This window comes from Microtus pennsylvanicus, chromosome 3 (genome assembly GCF_037038515.1).
Source record: "Microtus pennsylvanicus isolate mMicPen1 chromosome 3, mMicPen1.hap1, whole genome shotgun sequence".
NCBI classification, from domain to species: Eukaryota; Metazoa; Chordata; class Mammalia; order Rodentia; family Cricetidae; genus Microtus; species Microtus pennsylvanicus.
This window is the reverse complement of record NC_134581.1, coordinates 15996621-16020336: the sequence shown is the minus strand read 5'-3', so window position 1 is coordinate 16020336 and position 23716 is coordinate 15996621. Positions and strand designations below refer to the sequence as shown.

The following is a 23716-nucleotide window of genomic DNA, read 5'->3' as shown; positions in this document are numbered from 1 at the left end:
CACAACCATTCCACGGGCACCCAGCACCGTATTCCACATTCAGCCTTTCAATGAAGCCAATGACAGATTTCCTCCATGAACCCTGCCACAACAGCCTGTCCCTATCCTTCTGATTTGGCGAGGTGGTATTCCAACCCTTACTTAGTGTTTATAAATATATGTTAATTAACATAATAATGAGTTTCATGATGACGTTTCAACATGTATAACATGCATTTTTACCCTACTAACCCCCATTACTCTCGCCTTCCTCTTGCTCTTCCACTATCCGATCCCCTTCTTTTCCCAACTAGTCCCTTTTCAATTTTTTTTTAAAAAATTCATTTATTGCTGGGCGGTGGTGACGCACGCCTTTAATCCCAGCACTCGGGAGGCAGAGGCAGGCGGATCTCTGTGAGTTCGAGACCAGCCTGGTCTACAGAGCTAGTTCCAGGACAGGCTCCAAAGCCACAGAGAAACCCTGTCTCAAAAAAAAAATTTCATTTATTTTTATATACATTGGTGTATTGCCTGCATGTGTGTCTGTGTGAAGGTGTCCTCAGGTCCTCTGGAGCAGGAGTTACAGACTGTTCTGAGCTGCCATGTGGATGCTGGGAATTGAACCCTGGGTCCTTTGGAAGAATAGTCAGTGCTCTTAACCCCTGAGCCATCTCTCCAGCCTCCCTCAATTTTTTTTTTTTAAGTGACACAAGAGTTTCAGCAGGATTACTTCCAGGAGTTATGCTACAACACGGAAGAAAATGTCTCTCCCTTCTTCCATCAACCAGTTAGCATCTGCAAACACTAGGGGGCGAGTCACTGCCTGGTTAGCCACCTCCCAGGATGTTCAGTTTTTCAAGAGGTTACACAGGGAACTGTGTAACAGTATAACAGTCCTAGCTGTCCTGAAACTAGCTCTTGTATACCAGGCTGGCCTCGAACTCACAGGGATTCACCTGCCTGTCTCCCCAGTGCTGGGATTAAAGGCATGCACCACCACCACCCGGCTCGGCTTCTTCTTGCAATTCTTATATTCTCTGTCCCACTTTTACAATGTTCCCTGAGCCTTGGAGTTGATTCAGTTTCTTGAGTCCCACTCAGTATGTAGCCCAAGCTGGTCTGAAACTCTTGGTCAGTCTCGGCTTCAGCATCCCGTGTGCTAGAATTACAAGCATGTGCCACCACTCTTGGCTTCTTCTGAGTTTGTCAAGTCAAGAGGTGCAGCCCACTCATCTGTGTGACTTCAGCCCCTTAAACTGCCTTTGGGCTTCCGGGGCAGCAGGTCATTTATCACTTGCATTCAACGCTGCTAGACACCCTGCTGCTTCCAACTTGCATCAACTCTCTAGAAGAGCTCTCAAGTCTGCTCAATTCTGCAGGACTGAAGGATGACCCTGACCCCAAACTGCAGAGTTGAGAAGTTAGTCTCTGTCATGCAGGTTGTCCAGTCCAGAGGGCAAACTGAAGCTCAGAGCATTATGACTGAGTTCTGCCTAGAAAGCAGAATGTCCAGGGTCCCAGCCCAGGTGAGTCACTGAGCTGTGATCCACCCTCTTGTGCAGTTCAATACCTGGGAGAAAAGAACCAGCAAGTCTTGGTGTTTTGTTTCTACATTTTATTATTTCAAATCATGTGAACAATTCCATAAAACATGTGAAAAAAGCAAGGAAGTGTTCAACGCTGAAGGACCCGGGCCTGGGGCAAGGGCATGAGGGGCCTGGCCCCTCAGCAGGCAGCGGCGGTTCCTAGATTAGCGCTAAGGAGCTACATTTAGGTTAATGGAGCCTGGGCCCAGGGCTTCAGGGCAGGGCCCTCAGGGACATTGGCAGTTGCCTGGAACAGCCCTTGGAATCCAATTCCGTAGAGGGCAGGGCAGGGGGCCGCCCGAAGAGGGATGGGTGTAAACACGCAGACACACTCAAGGCACGGAATCACTGGAAAGGGAGTTGGGGAGGAGGGGTGCTGGTCAGGACCTGACAGTTTTAAATAGGTTTCTCTAAAAAGTCTTCTAGGTTTGCAGTTTTCCTTTTTTTTTCCTTTCCTTTTTCTTTTTTTCTTTCTTTCTTTCTTTTTTTTTTTTAAAGCTACGAGAATGAGCAGGTGGACTGTGTCTCCAGGAATGGTGGTCTCTCTTGCTTCTTGTGCTTTTTCCTTTGGGGCCTCCGAGCGGCAAAGGGTAGGGTAGGCAGGAGGCTCCCTGTAAACATTTGGACTTGGGTCAGGGCTGGTGTTGGACAAAGCCAGGGGTCTAGGCTGGAGAAGTGGGTACCCCTCCAGACACAGGCCTTGGGAAATTCCGCATGCGCTCCCCTCACCCCAGAACAAGACAACGGTCGGAAAACCAGAACAGATGCCCAAGAAGGGTGTACCATGGCCACTCCCAGCCCCTCAGACAAGGGTGGGCTTCAAACAGAGAGGCCTGTGGCAACCCCTCCCCCAAGTCTAGAGCCAAGGGAGGGGACAGGGGAGCTGAGAACAGAGAGAAAAGATGGGAGAAGCAGCTGGGGGTGGGGCAGGGGAACAGGCAGGGAGCATGGTCTTCTTGCCCCCATCTTCCTCAGGGGTAGCAGGGAGCAGAGTCGGCAGTGGCCCTGGAGGTGGAGGACAGACACAGCCTGAGTTACATGTGGCTCTTCTTGCCTCTCTAGACAATGACCTTCTTTGCCCCCCACCTACTTGTTACCAGGGACACAGCTGTGCCCAGGGGCCAGCTTCTGTTGCTGGGTTACGGGGTGTATGTATCAGTAATGCTGGCGGTCACTGCATGTACACCAGGGCCAGTGGGGCTGGCCTGGGCCAGGACTGTCATCTGAGAGACAGATGGCTAAGAACAGCGTAAAGCTGGTCAGTGCGCAGCGGGGTGGCCAGGTCTCCTCGGCATCTAACTAGACTAGTATAACATGCTGGTAAGGAGGCAGTTTCTTCCGAGGAATGCCAAATAGTCCTCTAGCTCTGTCCAAGGCAAAGTCAAGTCCTTCTGCTTCCCTCCCTTGTCTCTGGTCCCCGACTGCCCTGCCCACCCTTGCTCCTTCAGGCTGACTACTCCGAAGGGACCTCCCCTAAGCCCCCAGCCCCACCAGTTCTCTGAACTCAAGGGTCTCACTACGTTGTTTCCCAATACCTTGTCTTGATGCCTTCTGACTTACCATCCTGCCAGGCCTGCTGCCCCTCAGAAGAGGCCACAGTCCTTCAGGTTATTCTTGATGATGACGTCGGTGACGGCATCAAACACAAACTGCACGTTCTTGGTGTCGGTGGCGCACGTGAAGTGCGTGTATATCTCCTTGGTGTCTTTGCGCTTATTCAGGTCCTCAAACTTGCTCTGGATGTAGCTGGCAGCCTCGTCATACTTGTTGGCCCCTAAGGAAGGCAGTTGTCAGGAGCCATTTCCTTTCGGGACCCTGGAATAACTGACCTGCCAGGCGGGTTACAACCCTAGACTAACTGACCCGCTGTGCTGTTACTGACAGTGAAGACTTTTGTAATTGAAGGCAGGTGGGCTCCTTCCTGCATGTATAGGAAGGATCTGTGCACATGACAGACAAGCATAGAGTGTGTGCACAGCATGTTCATTTGTCAGTGTGCGTGCTGTAGGAAGATGTTTCACACACGCACATGCTCAGGCATAGAGGCCCGCATGTGGTAACAAGCCTTCTGTGTGTACAGTACGTATTCCTGAGTGCGGTACCACCCAGTGGTTTTCCTTCTGTCTAGACAGAGGCATCCATGGGTCCCCAGGTCCCCTGGTACCTCCTGGGATGGTCAACACCTCATCTGTGAGACAGGCTTCACAGAGCCTCACCTGTGTACTCGGGGAAACAGATGGTCAGAGGGCTCTGTGTGATCTTCTCTTCAAACAGGTCCTTCTTGTTGAGGAAGAGGATGATGGAGGTGTCTGTGAACCACTTGTTGTTGCAGATGCTGTCAAACAGCTTCATACTCTCATGCATGCGATTCTAAGGGAAGGACAATGAAGTTGGTATTTGCCTCCCCCCCAAACTCCCCCCATCTTTGTCCCCACCACCAGGGCTCTCTTGGGTTCTTACCATCTCCTCATCCTCAGCCAGCACCAAGTCATAGGCGCTCAAGGCGACACAGAAGATGATGGCCGTGACACCCTCAAAGCAGTGGATCCACTTCTTCCGCTCAGATCGCTGACCACCCACATCGAACATCCTGCAGACATCGGGTCAACTTAGCTCCAGGGAGCACAGCCCCAGGAGAGACACCCTTGCCATTGCATTTCCCCGGCTAGCAAGAAGAGGACAGAGACCTGGCCAAAGTGGGATCATCCGCATCCACTCACGGCAACCAGGATTTTGAGTCTGGTCAGACAGGCTGGAGCCAGGCGGGACAGGAGAGGCTATTAGCAGGAGTGTCTACTGATAAGCTAGGTGGTGAAACGTAAGGATGCATTTTCCCAGTACAGGTCTGAGGACCCCCAGAGGGACTGCGGGATTACGCCCAATGGCTACCTCAGCGGCTAGCACGTATTACCCCTAGCCCTGTCCAGACACCGACTCACTTGAAGTGTAAGTCCTTGAAGGTGAAGTGTGTTTCCACAATGCCCGTAGTTTTCACACGGGTCCGCAGTACATCCTGCTGCGTAGGGATGTAGTCACTCTGTGCAATGCGCTCCAGGTCGTTCAGGTAACTGCAGGGAGGAAGGAGAGGGTCAGGCGGACCTCAGACAAAACTCTGCTTCTTTCTTCTTTTCTCCCTTCCTCCTTGGCCTTCTATCCAGGAAGGGTCTGGTTTATGTAGCCCACAGTCCTCCTTCCCTCAAGCCCCAAGTGCTGCGGTTACAGGTGTGCCCCACTGTGCCAGCCGTTCCTGCTTCACAACTGTTAATAAAACAAGCAAACATGGGCTCGACCCCCTTGTTTACCACCTACAGAATGGGACTGGGAGAAGGGTTATGGCTCTGTGACCCTAGCAGTCAGGGTTTCAACTTGACCTGCATTCAAAAGGACTCAGAATATTGGACCTACAAGCAAAAGGTGGAAGGGGCAAATTAGTCCTCCGGGGAGAGATTCACGATGCTAATCGGTATAATTAAAATACCCACTGCAGAGCAACCTGGTGTGGTCCTTTCATAGGGGACTAAACATGTTAGGGCCTGCCAGGCCCAATGGGTCTTTTGCCTAACACCCAATAAAATTTGAGCCGAGGTGGGAACACAGACACCTGCTTGGCAGAGGCCCCTGGGGCTCCTCATCATAAGCTCCTTTAATTAGTATCCATGCCTCTTGTACAGGGTCCAGGGCCCAGCTATCTGTCTGCCTAGATATATTCAAGCTGTGTGTCAGGCTGGGTCAGGCCTTGAAGCGGCTGCCCTCTACTGGTCTTTTGTTCTTGGGGCAGGGGTGCTGGGGCCAACAGCTAGCCAAACCAGGCCAAAGGGAAATGATCTCAGAGAAGCAGGGATAGAACAGAATAACAGGAAGGGCCACGGGGGACCATGACGCACTTGCTGTGACCTGCGTACCACGTTCCATCCCCTGCAGATGGAGTCCCTAGCCTAGAAGCCTGGGGGTGGGGGGATAGGGTACAGGGGCTTCATAGTAGTCGCTCATCTGAACAGGCAGGTTCACCCTAGGGGCCCTTTGCTGTACTGTGGTTTTACCAGACTGTGGTAAAGTTTGGTGTACCATTCCCCATGATGCTCCATCCCATACCCCTCCTTTAAATGATCCCTGACAAGGCAAAAAGTACCCTGGTAGAGCAGGGCCTGTGGTGACTACCGAACCCCAACTTCTTTACAACAACATGCAGTAATATCTGGGGAATAAAGACACAAGAAAACACAGGAAGTGGGAAGTGGCCCAGAGACGGCTCCTCAGCCTACCCTCGAGTATTGGGGACACTGAAGTAGTTTTGATTGTCAATCATTAAGTTGATGGGGTTTACCCCTCCCTGCCTATATAGCCCACAAGTTGAGCTGGTGGCTAAGCCTGTGATTTCAGTGCTGGGCAGTGCTGAAGCCTGGAGATTTGGCTATGATCCCAAAACTACTAGGGGGTGGGGGGATGACCCTAGGGCAGCTAGGTCATGCAAGGATGGCAGAGGAAGCCTGTTAATGTGACTGAACAGGACTTGGGAACTCTAACCAGGGAGATCTCCTGCCTACCCTTGTGAGGTCTAGCCCTGTTGAGTGGGCTCAGGACTGGATGGGCAGTAGGGACCGGGTGGGGGTGGTGCTGGCTGCCTAGCTGAAGCAGGAGGAGGAGACCTTAGCTAACATTTATCTGGTGACACTGTCCAGTACCTATGGACGTCTCCTACCACCTACCAGGATATCTCAGCAGCCTGCCTCAGTTCTGACACACGGCTGAACACACGCGCAGGGGAATTCAGAACTACGTACAGGCCTAAAGGATCCAAGCCTTCTGGGACTCTGGGATTCCTGGGACACTGATTCTCCAGCTAAATCTTGGCCTTGGCTTGGATCCAGAAAAGGTCAGAAGCAAGGTCCAGACTTTAGCTTGTATACATCTGTCACTTCAAAGACAGTCTCTTTTTCCTCTGTGAGCTTTTGGGAAGCAGGCCTGAACTCCTGTGTCCTCAGTGACAGTCTGGAGTTTGCATGTGCTATGCCCCTGCCTCAAATCCCCGCTCACTCCTCCCTTTCCTACCTCTGGCTCACAGTTCTGCCGAGGCCGTCCTCCCTCTGGGCTTTCCCCCCAATGGTACTGACACCTTCAGCTGTCATTGCTTAAGGACCTGTCTTTTCCACTCATCACTATGTCCCTGACGCTCTGCACAGAGCAGGTGGCGCAAATGTTCTTCAGAACAATTGTGTGTAAAGACAGATAAGCTAAAGTAGCCTGAAAGCCACAGTGGCTGTCAACCCTCCGGGCCTTTCGATACCATTCTATCCAAGTGCTCCCACCCAACCCACCACCAAAGCCTCTGTGGACAGTCATCAGCTCAGCACCCCGCGACCCCTTACCATGTCTGGTCCCTTGCAGTACTTACTAAGCGGCTGAATCATTGAGCTGGTATTCCCGTGAGCGACCAAAGCAGGCTTGCACACCATGGTCAGCCCAGAGCCTCCGGATGACGCCGGACAGATCTTCAGGAAGCATACCTTGCTCCTCAGCAGCACAGGACAGTGCAAACAGCTGCCTGGCATCGTCCTGGCACAGAAGTGGAGGGCAGTCAGCCGGGCAAAGGAATGTACCTCTACCCGACTAGTAGAGGGAAGGAACTCCCCCCCAGAATGGGGCCCAGGTTTGGGGTACTCTCAGGTTCCCCAGGACGAGACTTGCCCCAAAGGCTTCTGGGAGACAGGTGGAGGGGGGAAGAGCGGAGGAGTGCACATACCGCACGCTGGGGGTCGGCAAAGTCAATCTGCAGGTTGCCCATGGCCTTGACAATGGCCATGATGGACTGGATGGTGTTGCTGTAAACAACCGCACGATACTGCCGACATTCTTCCTCTGAATAGCCATCTTCATGGATGATCCTAGCAGAGAGGTCAAGAGTTATGGTCCACAAACCACGAGAAAACACATGGCTGCCGGAACTACTGGGGACTGCAGGGACCTGCTCCAAAGATGGGGACCCCTGGCCTGTGAAGCCTAATTGATATAAATAGCTACGAGGCACCGAGAGACAAGTGGAGACCACTGCAGACCACTTACTTCATCTGCTTGACGATGGTGCTCTTCCCTGACTCCCCAGCACCTGCAATAGAGGGTACAGATGTCAGAAATAGGTCCAGCGGGCTCTGGGAGTAGACTAATGGCCTGGTCGCCCTTATCCCTGATGGTACTTCTTACCTTCCACAAATCAGTGGCACAGTGAGACATAGGTGTCGCCAGTAGTGGCCACAGTGGCTAAGGAAACCTATAATATCCGTCCTGTGATAGGCTCCTGCAGGCCTCTGCTTCCCTAAGCTCCTGTCTACCAGGGCTCGGCACCCCTGCCCTGCATGAGTTCAGGGATTTGGCTAAAGACTCAAGGCTGCATTCTCTGTTCTCACATATGCAGGCTTGCCACCCTGCGCACTTCAGGCAAAGCTGGCTAGAAGGTACCCTGCATATTGCAAGAAGAGCAGAACCACCCCCCACAAACCCTGAGATTTAGCTGCTAAGCAACTTACAAGGGCCACAAAGTCACATTCCTGTCCTCTGGATGTGGCCCAAGGCCCAGCCCTCTGCTTTCTGGACCAGCTCTGTCCTAAACAGATGGAAAATAGAATTTCTCTCCTCTCTCTCACACAAAGTTCTGACTCAAGCGTCTCAGCCTGGCAGAGCCTCTGTCCTCATTTCTCCGGGATAGGCTCTGAGGTTTGCTAGGCCATCCCATGTTCGCCACAGCAACTCCATCAAGCAAGCATCTTTTCTGGTCTCTTTTTACAGAGGACACTGAAGTTCAAAGGTTACATTCTTGATGTAGGATCATGCAAACAACATTCCAGATGGCACCACAATGCCAAGCTAAGGCCCCCTCCTCCTTCCGAGCCTTGGCCCAGGTTCCTTCTGCTCCTGCCCCTTCACCAGCTGTCACTCCTGTCCTGCCAGGTACTGCCTGCCTCTTGCTTCCTTCAGGCCCCTGTTCACACTGCTCCTTTTACTGGGTAAAGCTGCCTGTGTTCTGTTCACGGTATCCCATGTCTATGTCTCCAAGCAGTTCACAGGGTTGGCAGCAGCGTCTATAAAGAGGTCAAACTTGGAAACTCTACTTCATTCATTTATTCATTCATTCCTGAGACAGGGTTTCTCTTTGTAGCTTTGGAGCCTGTCCTGGAACTCGCTCTGTAGACCAGGCTGGCCTAGAACTCAGAGATCCACCTGCATCTGCTTCCCAAGCGCTGGGATTAAATGCGTACGCCACCACCGCCCAGCAACTCTATCCTTTCTATTAGGATCCCTTAGGGATAGTCAACTTATAATGGGCTAACACACTAACAATAACATCATCGGTAATAATGATGGCAAAGCTGTGGTGAGCACCCACTGTGTGCCAGGGGATGTTTTATACTGATTGTTTTGTTTTTGAAGAGACAGGATTTCATGTAGACCAGGCTGGCTTCAAATTTGCCATGAAGCCAGAGATGACCTCAAATTTCTGAGCTTCCTGCCTGGAATTACAATTGTGTATCAACATGGCCAGTTTGTTGTTTGGTTCCCCCATTATTATTATTTTAAGGCAGGGTCTCACTATGTAGCCCTGGCTGGCCTCAAACTCACAAATACACCTCCCTCTATGGGCTCCCAAGTGCTAGGTTTGGAGGCATGCACCGCCATCCCCAGCCCTTTTTACAGCTTTTAAAGTATTTTATTTTGGGCCAGAGAGATGAATCAGTAGCTAAGAGCACAAGTGCTCCTTCAGAGGACCTCGGTTTGGTTCCCAGCACCCACGTGGTGCCTCACGACAGCATGTAACATGGTTCCAGGGGCTTCGATGCCTTCTTCTGGCCTCTGTGGGTACCCTACACATGGTGGATTTAGACATTAACAGGCAAACACTCATACACACAAAAATTTAAATAGATCTCTTTATGTGTATGGTTGTTTCGCTTGCATGTATTTCTATGTCACATGAGTGCCTGGTGCCCAGAGACAGACAAGGCTGCTGAACTTCTTGGAACTACAGTTATAGATGGTTATGAGCTATCATGTGGGCACTGGGACTGAACCTGGGTCCTCGGGAAGAGCAGCCAGTGCTCTCAACTGCTGAGTCATTGTTCCAGCCTCCAATTACTTCATTTTAAATTATGTATGGGTATGTGGAAGTCAGCGTGGGCGCTCACAGAGGCTTCCAAATCTTCTGAAGTTAGAGCTAAAAAATGGTTATGAGCAATCCAACATGGGTGCTGGGAACCAAATTTGGGTCCTCTACAAGAAGAGCAAAGACTCTTAACTACCGAGCCATCTCTTCAGCCAACAACATTTAAAAAATGTGTGTGCACACAGAATTCGCCTTGCAGCAATCAGCTCTTCCCTCCCACCATATGGATCTCAGGGATGAAACCCCAAGTGCCCAGCTGGGTGGCAAGTGCCTTCACTGGCTGAGCCATCCCACTACCCCGTTGCCCAGTTGTTGTTTTTAACTTTAAATTTTATTTTTATATTTCCAGTTACGTGTATCTACTTGTATGTTGGGGGTTGGTAGGTGCACGTGCATGCAGGTACCCACAAAGGCCAAAAGAAGGTGCTAGGTCCCTTAGAGATGGAGTTACAGACTGTGAACCGCCTGATGTGTGTGCTGGCATTGAACTCGGGTCCTCTGCAAGAACAAGAAGCACCCTTCATGGGGCTGGAGAGATGGCTCAGAGGTTAAGAGCACTGGCTGCTCTTCCAGAGGTCCTGAGTTCAATTCCCAGCAACCACATGGTGGCTCACAACCATCTGTACTGAGATCTGGCGCCCTCCTCTGGCATGCGGGCATACATCGAGGCAGAATGTTGTATACATAATAAATAAAATCTTTAAAAAAAAAAAAAAAAAGAAGCACCCTTCACTGCTGAGCCATCTTTTTAGCTAGGCCATGCCCAGTTTTTATGTGGTGCTGGATTCGGCTGAGCCCAGGGCTTCATGCACACTTGGTAAGCACGTCACCTACTGTATTTACTGGGAACTTTCACCTTCACAGCAACCTGAGGGAGGTTCTAGTCCCACCTCCATCTCTAAGGAAACCGAGGCACACATTGGCAGTCCACCTTGCTCTGCGCAGTTCCTCCTGGAGATCCAATGTCTCTGGGCCCAGCTGTCCTTGTCACTGTGTTCTCTCTGGCCCAGACTCTGAGGTGCTTAAGAAGCAACAGGGACCAAACAAGCAGTAGCAGGATAGGCTAACAGACCTTACCAGGACTCAGTAAGTATCAGTTTAGCTTACCCAAACCCATATCTCAGTGGGGAAACTGAGGCACAGCTGTGCCCCTCACAAGAGTAGATCTGGGTACATTCCCAATCCAGCAGTTACTCTGAAGGGAAGGTTTGCGGTCTTACAAATGTGGCCAAGGTGCTTATAATCACTGAGTATCCGATTGTCCAAAGCCTGCTTCTGAGAATGGTGTGGGAACTATTAGGGCACAGACCTTCCTGCCTCAGATAGTGTTCTCTCTGGCTTTTAGCCCTGGGCACTAGGGGTACCAGGTTTGCATACTGCCTGGGTATGAGCTATGATCATATGGGTACACGGAAGTGGAATGAGGTTCCTTCACATTCTACAAGGCCAGAGGGATGTTCAGAAGACTCTCCAACCACTGAGTGCTAGGCCCACAGCGCCTCAGTATCCGCCAAGAGAAGAAAGGGCACAGTGGCCACCTAGCTAGACTTCCCACTTGTTTCCACACAGGAGAGGAAAGGGGAGCCATCTGGAGCATAGGAAGAAGAACCAGTTTCAGCCAGGATTGAGGCCTCGTTCAGAGAGCAGAGGTTAAAGATGTGAAAATGTGGGTCAGATGGGTCATGCTGTCCAGAGTCCAGGAAGGATCACTGAGCAGAGTCCAGGACACATGGGAAGGGTAATGGTGGCAGATGTCCAGGCCCCTGGAAACCTCAAGTTGTCCCCTCTTACATGACTTCGGAACGCCTGGCCATGTGAGGCACTGGTTTCTCTACTGGCCACTGTAGGTAAAGAGGGCATCTAATCCTCCGACCACTCTCTCCAGAGGAATTTCGGGCTACCCGTGACCCTGCCCAGTGCCAGGAATGATGGTACTTGCTTTGCATTTGATTTCCCTAGCAAACCTGGCAGACACCAAAAGGGCCACACCTGAGCAAGCCAGGCCAGGAACCAGGTTCATATACTTCCTACCACTGCCAGCTGAAGGCCTCCTTCCACACTGCCCTAATGCCTCAGTTTCTCTTTTTCAGGCCTCTCAAATTCTGAGTTAGGGCAGTCTCTGTATCTAGCAGGGGTCACTGCAAGCACAGCCCCCTTTGACAGGTGGATAAAACAAGGCTATGGAGCTTCCATCCCTGGGACTCAGGGAGGTCCTTTTGTCATTGTAGCAACTGTGACTCAGGCAGGAAGTAGTGAGAGGCAGGACAAGGGTGCGGTACTGGCAACCAAGAAGAAAGTAGGGAGACATCAGGACTGAGTCGGGGAAGGCAAGGCGCTGGAAGCAGGTCATCCAGTGAAAGGTGTGTGGTAAAACCTTGGTTCTTACACAGACTTGGTGCTTCAGGAGCTACTGTCCTGACGCCTTTTCTCCATCACAGCCTGACACACCACTCCTACCATCTGGCCTGTGTGGCTGTACTCACTCAGCTTCCCTGCCAGCCCTGTGCCTACTCTGGGGAGAGCTTCCCCAGCAGCAGGTGCCAGCCTCTCCCACCCCCACCAGGTGCTCCATCCCCAGCTGGATGAGGTCAGAAGGGACCTGCAGAGCTCCCCTAGGGTGGCCATGATATTCCCACTAGGCTACACCTCTTCCCACAAAGGAAAACATCGCTGTGCTGCTGCTTTTGTCCTAAATCCAGCTGCTGGGCCCACTGCAGGAGGGCAGTGATCTCAGAGGCTACTCTGCAGAGAGCACCTGCTTCTACATGGAGCCCTGAGCTCCTATGGTGAGAACAGACCGGAGGAAGACAGTACCACTCCATCTGCCTGGCAAGACCCGCAAAGCCTCGCCACAGACAGGCCTGTAAGTTCAAACACTCGATGTTCATCTAGGCCCCAGCATCTAGGACTCTGCTACACATCCATCTTGGACCCTCCGCCGCCTCCTACGTTACGGTTAGAGCTGCTGGGACTCTGGGACCTACTGCTGTCCTTTCTGGCCTCAGTTCCTTTAACTTTTGGATCTTCTCCCGCCCCAGGAGCAGAGGGGAGGGGAACAGAGATCTGCTCTGCCCTACTGCCCATACTGCTCCTTCCTGAGGTTTGCATTCTGTTCAACTCTTCCAGGTCTCTGGTACCTCATCTGTGAAACAAAACAACGCATTTTCTTTTCTCTGTGTAATAGCTCTGGCTATCATGGAACTCCCATTGTAGACCAGGCTGGCCTCGAACTCAGAGATCCACCCGCCTCTGCCTCCCAAGAGCTGGGACTAAAGGCACGCGCCACCACCGCCCGGTGTGCATTATCTTCTAACAGAAGAGCGATGAGAAAGAAACGCAAAGCTGCTCTCAAGCACCTCACCTGAGGTTGGTGTGGAGACACAAGTTACTGCTGGGGTTGGAGAGGCGGCTCGAAGGCTAAGAGCATGACCCTAGTTTGACTCCCTGCATCCAAATGGCAGCTCACAACCCTCAGTAACCACAATTCCAGGAAATGTGACACCTTCTTCTGAGAGCCTGTCCAGGTACCATGGCAAGCATGTAGCACACAGACATACATGTAGGCAGTCATTTAATTATTTAATAGCAAAATAATCAAAATTGAAGTCTTGGAGAATTTAATGAGTAAATAAAATACGTATGTAGATATGGGTTTTTTTGAGACAGGGTTCCTTTGTATAACAGAACCGGGGAACTAGCTGTTCCCCAGAATTTGCTTTGTAGACCAGACTGGCCTTGAACTTACAGAGATCCACTTGCCTCTGCCTCCCAAGCGCCGGGAACAATATGCACCACTACACCCGGTAATTTTATATATAAACATACTTTTTAAAAAAGCTGTTACTAGGGGCTGGAGAGATGGCTCAGAGGTTAAGAGCACTGACTGCTCTTCCAGAGGTCCTGAGTTCAATTCCCAGCAACCACATGGTGGCTCACAACCATCTGTACTGAGATCTGGCGCCCTCCTCTGGCATGCGGGCATACATCGAGGCAGAATGTTGTATACATAATAAATAAATAAATCTTTAAAAAAAAAAAAGCTGTTACTAGTGTCTGGGCACGGTGGCACATGTCTGCAATCCCAGTGTCTAAAAGGCTGAGAAAGGGGATGTTGAGTTCAAAGTAAGACTCGGTTCCACAGTGAGAGCCTTACCAAAAGGAAGAAGGTCAGTTGTCACTATTTCCTACTTGATGGAAGAGTACAGGTTTCCCCAAACACCACTTCCTATAGCTCACACAATGGCCGGCGGCTCTGGTCACAGTAACACAGGCAGAGTGGAGTACTACGGTTTTTCTCATTTGAAGTAGAACTTCTAAAGACTCTAGGAGAAAGAGCATCAGCTGACAGACTAATATAGAGCGGGGAGGGTGGCCTGCTGGGACAGCCTGGGATGGAGTGAGACTCACTCACTTCTCTTCCACACTCCAGGGACTTGGACACAGCGCCTTCCTCTTGCCCAGAGGCTTTCTAGCTGACTCTCTTCACCCTCTCCACACACTGGAAAGAGGCTGGAAAAGGGCCTCCCTGGAGGCAGCTCCTGAGCTGGTGGGCTCCCCTGGAATTCATGGGCTAAGGAGAACAGGCAGCTGACGTGGCAGCCCGAGGGCAGAGATTCTCGTATGTAGCTGGGACCACAGGGTAGGCTTGGACAGCAGCCCAGCTCAAAGCCACAGCGCCAGGCACACCCATTCCGCCACAATCGCAGTGGGTCACAGAAGACATGGGTCTGAGCCCTGGGATGGCCACCCTAAAGGTAACCCAGATAGCAGAAAGGTGCTGAGTCTTGGGTGCTGTGCCGCCTCGACCATTCTCGGTCCCATTGCCTCCCTGCCCCAGAGCCCTGGGTCTCGGGCTCAGCGGCCACCAGGGGGAGCCCAGCAGCCAGAGACAAAGCAAGAGGCGGTGGGGGCTGGGCAGCGCAGGGAGTGTTTTGTTTCAGCCAAGCAGCCTCCCCGGCTAGGGGTGGCTGGGGGAGGTGCCAAGACCCTCAGCGACAACCTCCTCCCTGGGAAGCCCCCAGCCAGCTCCAGTCTGAATACACAGAGACAATGGAAACAGGAGGGAAGAGAGGAGGGGTGCCCAGCCAGACAAAGGCTCCAACCCCACCCCAGGCCTCTCTTCCTTCCTCCAGGTGCTGTTCTTTGACCCCCTTAAACCCTCCAAGGAGGCTCAGCATAGTCTCACACTGGGGGGAAAGGGGGGTGGGGTTTTGGAAGGAACCTGCAACACTTCCACCGGAGTCTGTGGACCAGCCCTCCACCAGAAGCCCCAACAAATCAATCACCCCCAGGCTGTAAGTCTCACCACCTGTAAGAGCCTGGAGACACCGTACGGGACCCAGGTCATTGGTAGTCTCTCTTCCCAGCAGCTTTTCTCTGGACTCCTTTACCTATTCTTCAGCGACCTCTTCTGAGTAACTGCTGCAGGCCCTAGGTGAGAGGCCTACAGCCAGGGCCTCAGTGTTCCCGTCTGTGAAATGTAGCCCCTCGTGGGAATGTGCCAAGCCCAAGGCCCGCCCTGAGCAGCTTTCTTACGATCTTCAGTCACTCCAAACTGCCTTCGGGCCCAACTCAAGCCAGCAGCGGTTCACGCAAAATCCCAGTACTGAGCACAGCCTGAGATCACACAATGAGGAATGTGGCTGGATTGGGTCCCTTTGTCCCCAGGCCTCGGTGACAAGGGGGAATGTGATCTAGCTAAGCTTCCTAGCTAGCACAGCCTCCTAGGCAAGAGGGCCTGTTCTGGCAGCATGACAGAATCCCTTGGAACCTCCATGATGAGGATTACCCTCACCTGAGACCTGGAGGTCAAGAAGCAGGGCACCTGGAGTAATTGCGACCGGCCCACAGCAGCCACCTTCAGTTACCACACAGTGCACACACCGAGGCCACCATTGAGCTAATATTCACGATAGAAGCCTTGAAGGAACATTCTGCCGTTCCCCATCTGTCTAATTCCCACCCTAGGCAACCAGCAGAGACTTCAGAGTCTTTCAACATTCCTCTAGCCCAGTCTGTTTGTCTCAGACTGGAGGTTAGGGGAGAAGGGGGAACAGGGGAAGCACAAAGCTAAGTTAATGAGCACGACGTGAGCGCTGTGAGGAACAGGGGCTGAGAGGAAAGGCTCCCAGAGACAGGAGGAGCCACCTGTAGAATGAAGCCATAGCCACGGGCAGATTTCTGTGTGGACAGCAGGAAGGCTCAAGGAATCATGTGTTTCACCTTTGAGGGCAAAAGAGGACTTAAGACTCCTCAAGGCAGGATCCCCAATACCCACAGATCGTGTGTGCACCTGTAAGGACTTAAGACTCCTCAAGGCAGGATCCCCAATACCCACAGATTGTGTGTGCACCTGTAACAGGTGCTGAGCACCCGCCTGTCATCTTAACACCAATCCTGGCAGGGCGCAGACACCAAGGGCTGCAGTGGTTAAACAAGCGCACAAGGACCGCTTGAGTCACCTCCTAGCATCTGTCTCTGCTTGTTTGTTCTCAGTTTCTCCACTGGTGAGAAAGGTACCGGTGCAACACCTATCTAGGCCTCCCAAGATCAAATAGACCGCGCAGAGCGTGGGGTCACATAGCCGGGGTTCAATCAGAGGCAGCTGCTGTTATGAACAGAAAGGAAACCAAGGTACGGTGAAGGTGCCCAGCTTCAGCAAGTAGTGATGGGAGAGCCTTAGGCTGGGTTGAAGGCCCCTCATCAGCCCCAAGGCAGGGAAAACCCAGAGTGAGATAACAGGGGGCTGCTGCTCCACTTCCAGGCATTCATCTCTGCCCGTAGCTGGCCTTCCTGCTTGGAGGGCAATGGCCACTCAGGAATCTAAGAGCAGCTTTTGGTCTTCCTGCTGGACCTCCCACTGGTGTCCCTCTCCCAGCCACCACTTCCTGTGGCTAAAGGAGGGGCTTAGAATCCTTCTCAGAAGCACGGCCTCTGACATCATGGCCCCAGCAGTGGCTAGGATAGGACAAGGACAAGGCTCTAACCTAGTGATGGAGTGCAGGAGACCTGCAGGAACCCACAGGTGAGCCTGGGCAGGTGCGAACTTTCTAGGCCTTCTGGCTGGCAAAGTCTTAGGTGACTCAGGACCCACACTTCTGCACCAGCATCCAGGCGGCCCTCTGGCCTCTTCCTCTTTTGGGCTCCTCCCCAACAGCTGCTTCCTTTTTCTCTGATGTGGACACCATTTCCCTGAGAGGCCCAGCTACATGACTTCTTGCCCCCGTTCCTGCCTAGGCACACTAGGGATGGTTATCAATGTCCTATCTACACTCTGAAGCAGCTGGGGTGGGAACAGCATCCTCCATGGCTTAAAGCCAGCTTCTCCCTACCAAGCCTTTGAAGACCCCACTTTTACTCAAACTAGCCTAACACTCCCTCAGAACCTTGCATGCAAATTCTGAAGGCCAACCCTGAAGGGTGGCCCAGCAATCATTGCTTGGTCCTGGAAGATGATCCTCCCCAAACCACCAAGAGTCGCTTCAGACCCGTGAAACACCAACAGGGTGAGGGTGGGGTTGGGTTTAGTAAGAACAAGAGCTCTAGGCAAAAGACAGGGTGTGGCTAGACAGAAGAGGCCCCACCCTGCACCTGTAGCCGAGGCAGGGGCTTCCTGAGAGCACCAGGTACCAGGGCACACTAAAGGGGTCCAATCCTTTGCTCACCCCAGGGCACACTGCAGAACAGAGGACCCATGAGCTGTGGCCTGACAACAACCTACTGACTCTCTTTCTTCTCAATGAAATCCCAGCTTGCACCCACGGAGCTGAGGGCTGCCAAGCCTATGCCCTCTTCCACTGGCCCACTCCTACCTGTCCCAGGACCAAGGTGAGTGGAGGCTATAGCGCTCAGGGTCCAGGTGACACCTCTCATCCTCGGCTGGTGGTAGGGGTGGGGTGCCCTGGTCCCTCAGTAGCTAAAAGATTTCTGGGTAAACAAAGTTGTTTGTACCATCTTCCTGCCAAGTGAACCAGTGACTTTTGGAAACAATTTGAGAGAGAAGCAATGGAGGGTGCAGACTGAGGGCAGGATACACAAGACCAGAGTGCTTTCCAGTGTCCCAGGTACCAGCCCCAGCCACCAGTGCTGAGGAGGCCTGGAGACATCACTGGGATTGATCACTGCAGTCGCAGCCCCACCCCCATCCCCACCCGCCACTTAGAGGACAAATCAATGTTCGCCTAACTTCTCAGATCAGCCCAGGGCCAACCCTCCAAGTCCCACAGACCCAAATGAGCCCTGACTGTGCCCACTCCAGATCTGGCAGCCTAGACTCTGACTTGACAACAGTAGGCGGCTGGTGTTGATGCTCACCTAAGAGCTTCTTGTGTGGAAACCTGTGCCCCTCAGCTGGCTGGCCTGCCACCTTCAGTCACAGCAGGTCATTCCCAGTAATGACCACCTGTTTGACTCTGTTCAAAGATCCCCCTGACCTCACCAGGGATGGCCCTGGCTGAGCTGTCCTGATTCACCAGTTCAGGAATATCCCTTAAAATACGTAGTCTCCATGGACTCCTATCCTGCCCAGAGCACTGTGCAGCTTTTAATGTTGGCTGTACCAGTACCGAAGTGATGGGCTGGGCTGAGCATAGCAGGGCTAGGCAAGACGCAGACAGAGGAGGTTAGAAATGTCTCGGACCCCCCACTCCCTCCCTAGCGTGGGAGCTCAGCCAGCTCGCCTGGGTAGACAAAGCCTTGCCCAGCCTGGGGGAGGGGTGGGAAGAGATTTTGAGGCCCAAGCAGACCAGCCCCCCATTCAAGTGCTAATGAGCTCCAGCAGGGGAGAAGTGGGTTAGGGGAGGGAGCCGGCCTGAGTACCAGCCCACCTGGCTAGCAGAGCTCTGCCACACCCCCAAAGCTAGGCCCCCAGAGATTAGGCCTTAAATCCCTGGAACAGGCAGTCACTCCCTCCGACATCAATTCCTAGCAAACCCTGGCCTCCCACTTGCTGTGAACTTCCTGGGGGCAGGGAAGGGAGTTCCCCAGGGTCCCCATACTGTACCCGGCCAGCTCTGTTAGAGATAGCAGAGAATCCCTCATCTGTTTTTGTTTTTCAGCCTCCAGGCTCTGGAGCACTGTGTGCACAGCCCGAGTGGTACCTGATAGACGGGCAGCTCTCTCGGAAGAACTTTTCCACCTGAAGCAATGCAGAAGGTGGAACCAGGACTCTGCTTTTAAATTTTTATTTTATGTGTATTAGTGTTTTGCCTACATGTATGTCTGCATGAAGGTATCAGATCCCCTGGAACTGGAGCTATAGACAGTTGTGAGCTGCCAAGTGGGTGCTGGGAATTGAACTCAGGTCCTCAGCCAGTGCTTTTAACCGCTGAGCCACCTCTCTAGTCCCAGGATCCTAACTCACATCTACATGACTCCCAGAGTGGTCCAGCCAGGGCAAGCCTCTAGCCTCAGGCCAGGAGACATCCACCAAAGTCTTGGGACTCTTGGCCACATGTCCTGTCTCAGTGCCTTTGTTGAACTGGTTCTCTCTGTCCTGGTGTCTGGCACTGGCCAATCACCATTGGCAATCATCTCATGGGCTAATGATGTTCATTTTGTAAGCTACCTAGGAACTCCTCCAGAAGGCCTCCCTTACAGGTCTCAGTGCCTAGCTAGTCAGGGTCCTAGGCCAGCCCGCCATCCATCTCCTAGTCGGCAGCCCCTGGATTCTATTTTCATTCTCTCATTCCCATACATTGTCCCTCACCCTCAAGGGCTGTGGCCTCTTCCAGGATGTGTTTAAGAGCCTCATGGTTCACACACATACTTAATATGCACCAATGCAGTATGCCTGTGTTTTGCTAGACACACAGACAGGACACAGGCTACAAAACTGCCTCCATGGACCTGTAAATCTACTGAAGCCTGGCTTCGGGCAGTACCTGCGCTAACAAGCCTGGAGCTCTGGCAACACCACTACAGCGCTGGAGCTGCTGAGCTGTCGCTGGTCCCAACACAGGTGAGGTGAGACTGCAAGGTCAGCCACTCTCTCAGAGTCCCTACTGTGTGTGTGCCCTGAGAGAGGCTGCAGGAGATCTGTGATAGGCAGGGTACACCTGTCTCTGAAGCACCTGTGCCATCTGTGATGGGGCCACGAAGAACCTAAGAACTTTGCTTTCAGCATCCCGCCACTCTTGGCCCTTGATCTCCCAATGCGCACTTGTCACCTGCTCACAGTGTACCAAATTGTGACTCAGTGGCCTCCACCCACCCATCCCCAAACCAAGTGCACTAAATACGTCCTTTATTCAACATACAAGTGAAAAGGACACAACTCTGCCTGCTTGCCTCAAGGGCCAGTACCATGTTCTAGTAGGGAAAAGCAGAAACTCAGGGAGCAGAGATCCTGCAACAGCCTTGGTGGGACTTCAGGGAGGATTCTAGGAGATCTATGGAATATTAAAGAGCAATCAAGTAGGGAAGATACAAATTCCCGTGACAAGACAGAGCACACAGCATCTATGGAGCCCACAGTGGACACGGCTTCTCCCAGTGTGTCCAGCTCAGGTTGTCACCAGAGCAGCAAAGTCCACCTGGGCCTAGCTGGTCAGTCAGGTTGAACTGGGGGGGGGGGGTCGAGGGTTCCCCTACAGTGAGACCAGTATCAGCTTCTCTACTTGCCCCACCAAACTGGCAAGGGAAACTATCTTGCTCGTATGTACCACATCTGCTCTGCCCTGGTGACAGTGACTGTGCCCGCCTTCTGGGTATGGAGGGAGACAGTGTGCGGGAGGCAGCAGGCGTGGTTCTGCCTGGGAGAGAAGATTGGCACTTGCCCAGCCTAAGTCCCCGTTGCCTGGACAGAGTCTCTGGCTACGCATAACTGGTGCCCAGAATTCTGAACCTGCTACAGCTAGGATCCCATTGTCACCTTATTCCTTCCTGAGGAAATGAGTAACTCAAGCCGGGACCCCTTCCCAGGTAGCAGACAGAGTGGTCATGCAGACCGGGTTGTCCACTTCAGGCAGAGCTCTCTGTCCCTGGATGCACACCCTTTGGAGGATCTTATTCTCACAGTGGGTACCCCTCTAACACAAGCCAGGAATTCCACGTTGAAGGAAGGAACAGTCAGAGGGGTAGGATCCTGGGATAGGCTGTTCCGTGATAAAGTGCTAAACCAGTTCCTATACCACTGGCTGGTGCCAGCCTAGTCGTAGGAGGAGATCCTGGGTCCCACCTAGCCTGTCCGGAATGCTCAGATGGGCTCTAAGAGGCAAGCCTGTCAGGATAGAGGAAGCCTTGTGCGGTACAGAACAGGCCAGAAGTCCTGTGCAACCCCTGTCCCCGGCTCTCTGGTCCAGACTCACATCTCCTTAGCTACCACAATAACTGCAATAAACCTGGGAGGGGCTGGTAAGGGGCTCCAGGCTGGGCACTGGGAGGCAGCTTTCCCGGAAGTGCCCTCCGTAGGCCCAGCAGCAACGGACATTCCGCCGCCGCCGCGTCGACACCCACTCACGGCTTGCCGCACTCGCAGCAGAGACAGGAAGAGGCAAGCGCCCAACGCAAAGCAGCCCAGGAGGCTGGGCCGCCGCCCCTTCCCGCCCCTTCTCTTCCTCCCCGCGGCAGCAGTGGAGCGGATGCCATTTTGAAACCTCCGGGGCTGTGCCCCCAGGCCGGGTCCGCCGGGACAGTCAACAGATGGATCCATAAAGACAGACATGTTGTTTCTCGGCCACAGGCCTGGCAAAAAATGCCAGGCTTTTCATAGCCTGCAGGCCCCAAGGCGGCCCTGGGACTGAGGGGCCACACCCCCCCCCATACTACCCAGCCGATTACGCTGCTACGACGCTGCTGCTGCTGCTAGGGCCTTCCTCCCCACAATCCAGGGGACCCCATCTTTCCAAGTGAGGCTTCCACAAGGAACCACTCTGACTCCCAGTGGGAGACTGGACACAACCACCAGGCCCACTGCCTTTGCCAAAGCCTAGCTTGGATGCTTCTGAGCACACGGGGCTACCGGTAGCTGACTCCCCGAACCCCTCATTCGGCTTGCCCACTCCTCTCCATCACAGGATTCCATTGGGAACCAGCAGTATCCTAGGCCATCTCCCAGGCCTTTCAGCCCTGGGTGTGAAAACCCCAGCGCCCGTTAGCAGATCTCTTCAGAAGCGCAGGGGCAGCAATATGTCTGTTGTCTCACAACTTCCACTTCCCCCCCATCCCAGCAGCCACCATCTTCCTTGGCCTTGGAAGTGGCAACAACCCTAAACTCCTCCATGTTCCCTCCTATTTGCCCAGACTCCCCTGGCCCTGGCCCAGACAAGCCTTGGAAACTAGGAAACACATTCCCAGGGAATGGAACTTCCCACAGATGCTTGAGGCCTGGTCCCTCTTCCTCCAATGTGACTCAGTCCAGCCTCCTGAGGGAGGAGGGGTCTGCCCAACCCAGCCTCTGGTTCCCTTCCTCCCATCACAGCCCACCTGGGACAGGAGGGTGCAGAATCAAGCGAAGGCTGCTGTGTGAGAGACGACTTAAAAGAGGGGCAGATGACTTGGGGGTTGATGCCTGCGGAGAGAGATCTGGTGACCTGGCCCAGAGGCTCCACGGGGATTCAAGCTGGAGAGGACTCGAGAGTCAGTCTCCCTCTTAGGAGGGTCTTAAGGGGTTAGAGTGCACAGGCAGAGGATACAGGTTCCAGAGTAAGGCTAGGGAAAGAGGGAGTGGGTTGGGGCTTGACAAGGGTGCCAAGGAATGCCAATAGAAACAGAACAGGTGGAGCTTGGAGGTTCTAAGGGTTTAAGAAAGTGTGGGAATACATGGCAGGGACTGAGTTCTCTGAGACTGGATAGTAAGGGGGGGGTGGATAGTCAAGCAGGGTTTGGGGGTTTGGGATCTGGAATGAGTTGAGGGTCTGAACTAGAGTCTGGACGAGGATTAAAAGTCTAGACCAATCCAGAGTTTCCAATCTTAAAGGGTGGTCCAAGGGGTTTCAAGCTCAGGTGGAGGCACTAGCCACGCCAGGTAGTTTCAGGTCCTTGTTTGGGGATTAGCTCTGAGAGCCAAGGGTCCCAGAACCGGGCGCTGCCTCACCTAACAGAAGCAACTTCACCTCCCGCGCTGCCTTCTCGCCGTCCTCCCGCAGGTTCTTGTCGATCATCTTAGAGCGCTCGGCTGCCGCCTTGTCCTCGGCGCTCACGGTGCAGCCCATCCTGCCGTCCGCCGGCCCGGCCTGGCCCCCACACGGCCCACGGCCCGGCTCGGCCCCGCCCGACCCACTCCACTCCCTCCGACGGCCCTCTGCGGGAAGCTCTCAGGTCCGCAGTTCCGAGCGACTGCGGGAGGCGCCTTCCCGGCCGCCGCGCACCGACGGCGGGGCGGGCCATGGGTGGGGCCCGGGCGAACCAAGCCCGAGACTGGGCTGGGGCGGGCCTGGAGGTGGGACTAAAGGAAATTTGGGGATGGTGATTGGTTAGAGGGCGGAGCAAAGGGAGAAGTTAGGCGCAGTCCAAGCCTGGGTGAAGGCTGAAAGCGGGCCGCTACGAGGGAAGGCACTAGGGGTAGAGCTAATGCAGGCTCAGGCCTCTGGGCGGGCTGCAGGCGGAGCTCGGCTCCGATTGGGTGCTGAGAGCCTGAGGCTCTGTTTCAAGACTGTAGGACCCGTTCATCTGGTAGCCCAAGGGTCGGGACTGGCTGCCTTCGCTACAGGGCAGGACTCTGAAAAGAAACCAGGACTCTCTGAGCTTTTTTGAATTAAGAGTAAGATGGAGGAAGTGTGTCTTCACTTGCTAGAAGTAACTCATAAACTTGTTCTGGGGATCTATTAAACTCGGCCCGCGGAGAGCAAATGATGTCTTTCTGGATTTTGGTTTTCTTTAAGGCAGCTTTCCTCTAAGTTGCACCAAGGCAATAAAAAGCAAAAACAGTTGATTGTTGTCTTTACACCTTTGCCTGGACTATCTTCTCCTGTCATCTACACCTTAGTCCTTTTGCCTAATGTGTTGGGAAGCATTCTCCTGCAGGCGGTAATTCCGGGCCTCAGCGAGGGACCAGCCAAAC

At 53.3% G+C, this 23716-nt stretch overlaps 1 protein-coding gene across 1 annotated transcript; it reads right to left on the bottom strand.

Annotated features, from left to right (window-relative positions):
* Positions 1–1579: 1579 nt before the first annotated feature.
* Positions 1580–23000, bottom strand: Gnai2 (G protein subunit alpha i2). The gene is made up of 9 exons (XM_075964689.1): positions 22751–23000; positions 7626–7668; positions 7306–7447; positions 6958–7118; positions 4505–4633; positions 4026–4155; positions 3782–3935; positions 3126–3339; positions 1580–2570 (listed from the first exon to the last, which is right to left on the bottom strand). The coding sequence occupies exons 1-8, from the start codon at positions 22866–22868 to the stop codon at positions 3149–3151; spliced, it is 1068 nt and encodes a 355-aa protein (XP_075820804.1). The 5' UTR covers positions 22869–23000; the 3' UTR covers positions 1580–2570; positions 3126–3148.
* Positions 23001–23716: the final 716 nt, after the last annotated feature.

What these genes read in the sequence shown, in the direction of transcription:
- Gnai2 (XM_075964689.1), bottom strand. Translation starts at nt 22,868, where the DNA reads ATGGGCTGCACCGTGAGCGCCGAGGACAAGGCGGCAGCCGAGCGCTCT. An exon ending in TTGCCGACCCCCAGCGTGCG is followed by an intron (nt 7,119 to 7,305) that starts GTATGTGCACTC and finishes CTTCTGTGCCAG; the next exon opens with GACGATGCCAGGCAGCTGTT. An exon ending in CTCAATGATTCAGCCGCTTA is followed by an intron (nt 4,634 to 6,957) that starts GTAAGTACTGCA and finishes TCCTCCCTGCAG; the next exon opens with TTACCTGAACGACCTGGAGC.